The sequence below is a fragment of the Amblyraja radiata genome, chromosome 3 (genome assembly GCF_010909765.2).
Source record: "Amblyraja radiata isolate CabotCenter1 chromosome 3, sAmbRad1.1.pri, whole genome shotgun sequence".
Lineage (NCBI taxonomy): Eukaryota > Metazoa > Chordata > Chondrichthyes > Rajiformes > Rajidae > Amblyraja > Amblyraja radiata.
Window position 1 is genome coordinate 131,009,137 of NC_045958.1, and position 6,000 is coordinate 131,015,136.

The window sequence follows — 6,000 nt, forward strand, 5'->3', positions numbered from 1 at the left end:
CATCCTCTCCTAACACGGCCATCACCCCCATGTTGATTAACAACCAGGCATTATCGCAGCAGAATAGCCAGTCTGGAATAGTCAAACAGCACAAAAAACAGGCCCAACGTCTCCAAACCTTTCCTATCCACCAACCTGTCCAAGGGTCTTTTAAATGTTGTTAATGAACCAGCCTCAACCCTGTGTGAAAGGTTGCCCCGCAGATTTGTGTTAATGCTTTCCCTTCTCACCTTAAACCTATGCCCTCTTGTTCTCGACTCCCCTTTCATGGGAAAAATACTGTGGCTGTTCACCTCATCTATCGCCCTTCCTGATTTTATAAACCTCTATAAGGTCACTCCTCAGCCTCCTACACTCTGGTGGAAAACTGCTCCGATTATTCAGCCTCTCTTTATAACTCAAATCCTCCACACCTGGTAATAGCCATGTACTGTACTTTTTTTCTGCACGCTTCCCAGTTTAATGGCATCCTTCTTTCAGCAGGGCGACAGAACTGGGTATTGTGTACAGGGGTAAATGTCAGCTTGCCAACATCTGGTACAGTCATAACGTGTCCCAACTCCTGTGCTCAATACCCCAACCGAAGAAGGCAAGCATGGCAGATGCCTTCTTCACCACCTGCTCCACCTGTGTTGCCACCTCAATGGAACTATGTACAGTACCTGCATAGCAAAATGCAACATTTATCTGATCATGATCTGTCACACCAGTGGGAGAGTCTAGGACAAGTGGTCATAGCCTCAGAATGAATGGATGTTCCTTTAGGATGAGGAGGAATTTCTTTAGTCAGAGGATGGAGAATCTGTAGAATTCATTGCCACAAAAGGCTGTGGAGGCCATCAATGGATATTTTTAAGGCAGAGACAGATAGATTCTTGATCAGTATGGGTGCAGGGGCTATGGGAAGAAAGCAGGTGAATGGGGTTAGGAGGGAGAGATAGATCAGCCATGATTGAATGGAAGAGTAGACTTGCAAGGTTTCAAGATCAGTTTATTGTCATGTGTACCGATTAAGGTACAGTGAAATTCAAATTACCATACAGCCATACTAAAAAAAAGCAAGACACACAAACTACATAAAGGTTAACACAGACATCCACCACAGTGGATTCCCCACGTTCCTCACTGTGATGGAAGGTAATAAAATCCAATGTTCTTCCTCTTTATTTTGACTTGATGGGCCGAATGGCCTAATTATGTTGCTATCACTTATGAATTTATTGCGTGTACTTTTGTCCAATGCAGGTGAGAATGACTCATGATTGTGTCGGTTTCCAGTGTGTATTTAGTGGCCAGCTGTTGAGCCGGTGCTACACTCCTTTCCCCTCACACACATGGTGGTGGTCCACACACACACAGCTGTCCTTGTAGTTTCAAGGTCCTACCACCTACAGGTGGAAGATTGATTCCCTTTCTATTCATGATCAGACTCCTGATTAATGAAAACAATTATACTTGATTCTCACTGACAGTGATTACAGACCCCTGAGCCTAACACTGGCACTAGGAAAGGTATTTGGAAACTTCTGAAGGGCAGAATTAGGGAAAGACCAGGGGTAGCCAACACAGCTGATATTCTGTATCCCTTACAATAAAGACAATCCCAATTACTTGCTGGATCTGTATGCTGGCTTTCTGTTGTCTTGTACGTTGACAATAGGTGCAGGAGTAGGCCATTCGGCCCTTCGAGCCAGCACCGCCATTCACTGTGATCATGGCTGATCATCCACACTCAAAACCCCGTTCCTGCCTTTTCCCCCATATCCCTCCCAGATCACTGCAGAACAACATTAAGCTGTTTAAATAACAGTCTGCTTTGTCAAAGTGGAGAAGCTCACATTATCCTCCATCCACCAACTGCCCACTCACTCAACCTCTGAGCAGGCTCTGCCCACCTCCAAATTCATTACCCCCCCTATCTTTGTATCATCAGTAAATTTGTCTTCAGTTCACTTGGTCGTACACCCAAGTCTTCAGTACAGATGGTGAATTGTTGAGGCCCTATTACTGATCTCTGTGGTACCCCACTGATTAACGATCGCCTACACAAAAATGACCCATTCATCCTGACATTTTTAACTATGTCACCCCTGGATCACGCTCTCTTAGCATGTGCAGCAACTTTTGTGTGGCACCTTGTTGAATGATTCCTTGAAATCCAGACATTCTGGAGACAGGTGCTATAAGGTCAGCATGGAGGGGGCGGCCAAAGGGCCCGTGTCTGTGCTCAATGACTCAACCAATTTGAGAACATTTATCCAACCCGATTTCCCTTTCATAAAAACAGTCTGACCCTGCCGGATTCTCCATATCTGCTGCTCTCTCATTAACTATGAACCCCAGCACTTACGAGTTGGTGTAGGAAGGAGCTGCAGATGTTGAAGAAGGGCCTCGACCCAAAACATCACCCATTCTTTCTCTCCAGAGAAGCTGCCTGTCCCACTGAGTTACTCCAGCTTTTTGTATCTATCTCCAGCACTTACCAGTGACAGATGTTGGCCCAACCGGCCTATAGTCCCCTGGTTTTCACCTTTCTCACACTCTTGAATAGCCACCTCGCTAGTTCTCCGAACTGTGCTCCAGAATCCGGGGAACATTGTAGATTATAATCCACGTATCCACTTTTTCCGTATTCACCTCCCCGAAGGGCCATGGTTATTAGTCTCAGGTACTGCAGTCTCTTCCACCCTTGGCTCTATTTCCTTGCCCAGTAATTGTCTCAGGGACAGACCGTTGTACTGCACTCCCTGGCCCTTTGATTGCTATTATCGGGATTTTTTTAGCATTTCTCCCGGTCAAAGCCAATGCAAAGTAATTGTCTACAGTGTTAGCCAGCCTCTGTTGCAGGGTCTTGTTCTCTGAGGGGGGGGGGGGGGCTGCGCTCCTCTCATCCTGTTGATGTGGGACTCGGACGGTGATGAATTGTTGGCTGTGAAGCAGGCTAAGGGGCTTCTGCATTTTTTTTAGAGATACAGCATGGAACCAGGCCCCTCGGACCACCGAGTCCACACAGACTAGCGATCCCTGCACACTAACATTATCCTACATGCACTAGAATGAATGAATGAATGATGAATGAATAAGTTTATTGGCCAAGTATTCACATACAAGGAATTTGCCTTGGTGCTCTGCCCGCAAGTGAAAACGAGAACACCCTGAGAAAACCCACGCGGCCACGGCAAGAATGTACAAACTCTGTACGGACAGCGCCCTTAGTCGGGATTGATCCGGGATCTCTGGTGCTGCAAGTGGTGTAAGGCAGCGACTACTGCTGCACCACTGTGCCGCCCTATAATGACATAGATGCTGGGGTGGTGGACCTGACCCTGTGAGCGCTATCCAGTGTACTACCTGCACTGCTGTCTCTGCTCCACTGTGTAACCCTGTTGCTTTTCTCTTGATCCAGCATCACGGCGACCGCTGCCAGTATCGGTGCCGCAGGAATCCCCCAGGCAGGCCTGGTTACCATGGTGATCGTCCTGACATCAGTGGGACTTCCTACCGACGACATCAGTCTCATCATTGCAGTGGATTGGTTCCTGTAAGTCTGACATCACACGGTTAAACGGGCCACTCGGCCCAGCAGCTCCAGTGATGGGTGTCTGATGGTCTCTACCCCAGTGATGGGGGTCTCCCTCCCCCAGTGAGGGGGATCTCCCTCCCCCAGTGATGGGGGTCTCTCCCCCAGTGATGGGGATCTCTTCCCCCAGTGATGGGGGTCTCCCTCCCCCAGTGAGGGGGGTCTCTCTCCCCCAGTGTCAGGGTCTCTCTCCCCCAGTGAGGGGAGTCTCTCCCCCAGTGTCAGGGCCTCTCCCCCAGTGATGGGGGTCTCTACCCCAGTGTCAGGGTCTCTCCCCCATGTGATGGGAACTCTCCCCCAGCGACAGGGGTCTCCCCAGTGAGGGGGGTCTCTACCCCAGGGACGGGTCCTTCCTCCATTGACGGGGCCGCTCCCCCAGTTACAGGGGGTCTGGAGATCAAGTCTATAAACGGCAGGTAAGCCTACGTGAGGTGTCCACATGAGATTGGACAGAGTAAGGGTGGGGCATTGAGAGTAACACTGGGGAGTGTGACACTCTCTCCCCCAGTGACGGAGGGTCTCTCCCCAGAGACTGGAAATCTACACCATGGACAGGGGTCTCCCCCTGTGACAGTCACTCCACCATTGACAGGTCCATTCCCCAGTGATGAGGGTTTCTACCTGGTTGACATCTGATGGTCTATCCCCAGTGATGGGGGTCTCTCCCCCACTGACCAGGCTCTGATGCTGTGTTGTACAGAGACAGACTGCGTACCGCCACCAATGACACGTACCACCATGGACGGGGGTCTTCCCGTAACAGTCACTCCCCCATTGACGGGTCAATCTCTACCTCAGTGATGGGTCCGACGGTCTCTCCTCCAGTGATGGTTGTATGACAGTCTCTGCCCCCAGTGCCGGTGTCTGATCATCACTGGGTGTGTAACGGTCTCTCCCCCACTGACCATGCTTTGATGCTGTGTTGTACAGGGATAGACTGCGGACTACCACCAATGTGCTGGGAGACTCCCTGGGTGCCGGCATCGTTGAGCACCTCTCACGCCATGAGCTCCAGGAGATGGACCTCCACGCGAACGAGCAGATGAAGAAACCTTACAAACTGATGAATCAGGATCACGAAAACGAGAGGGTCCTCGGCAGCGAGACCACCATGTAAAGACTTGAGGAGCAAGACTAGAGACAAGAGCAGTTTGATCACTGCTTGTGACATGGACAGTGTGACCACAGTAGAGACATGGACACTGACCACAGTAGAGAGAAGGATACTGATCATAGAGACATGGACAGTATGACCACAGTAGAAACATAGAAAATAGGTGCAGGAGGCCATTCGGCCCATCGAGCCAGCACCACCATTCATTGTGATCATGGCTGATTGTCCCCTATCAATAACCCGTGCCTGCCTTCTCCCCATATCCCTTGATTCCACTAGCCCCTAGAGCTCTATCTAACTCTCTCTTAAATCCATCCAGTGACTTAGTCTCCACTTCCCTCTGTGGCAGGGAATTCCATAAATTCACAACTCTCTGGGTGAAAACGTTTTTTTCTCACCTCAGTCTTAAATGACCTCCCCTTTATTCTAAGACCGTGGACCCTGGTTCTGGACTCGCGCAACATTGGGAACATTTTTCCTGCATCTAGCTTGTCGTCCTTTTATAATTTTATATGTTTCTATAAGATCCCCCTCATCCTTCTAAACTCCAGTGAATACAAGCCCAGTCTTTTCAATCTTTCCTCATATGACAGTCCCGCCATCCCAGGGATCAATCTCGTGAACCTACGCTGCACTGCCTCAATCACATGGATGTCCTTCCTCAAATTAAGAGACCAAAACTGTACACAATACTCCAGATGTGGTCTCACCAGAGCCCTATACAACTGCAGAAGAACCTCTTTACTCCTATACTGAAATCCTCTTGTTATGAAGGCCAACATTCCATGAGCTTTCTTCACTGCCTGCTGTACCCGTAAGCCAACTTTCAGTGACTGGTGTACAAGGACGCCCAGGTCTCGCTGTACCTCCCCCTTACCTAACCTAACCCCATTGAGATAATAATCTGCCCCCTTGTTTTTGCCGCCAAAGTGGATAACCTCACATTTATCTATATTATACTGCATCTGCCACGCATCTGCCCACTCACTCAACCTGTCCAGGTCACCCTGCAACCTCCAAACATCCTCTTCACAGTTCACACTGCCACCCACCTTTATGTCATCCGCAAACTTGCTAGTGTTGCTCCTAATTCCCTCTTCCAAATCATTAATATATATGGTAAACAGTTGCGGCCCCAACACCGAGCCTTGCGGCACTCCACTCGCCACTGCCTGCCATTCTGAAAAGGAACCGTTCACTCCTACTCTTTGCTTCCGGTCTGCCAACCAATTTTCTATCCACGTCAACACCCTACCCCCAATACCATGTGCTCTAATTTTAGTCACCAGTTTCCCGTGCAGGACCT

General features: G+C 49.4%; 1 protein-coding gene across 1 annotated transcript in view; it reads left to right on the top strand.

Moving 5' to 3' along the window:
* slc1a3 (solute carrier family 1 member 3) overlaps positions 1-4,857 on the top strand; it is a 35,455-nt gene extending 30,598 nt beyond the window's left edge. The window contains exons 10-11 of the mRNA XM_033018769.1: positions 3,407-3,541; positions 4,511-4,857. Coding sequence (XP_032874660.1) covers positions 3,407-3,541; positions 4,511-4,697 — 322 coding nt within the window. The 3' untranslated portion in view covers positions 4,698-4,857. The remainder of the gene's footprint in view (positions 1-3,406; positions 3,542-4,510) is intronic.
* Positions 4,858-6,000: the final 1,143 nt, after the last annotated feature.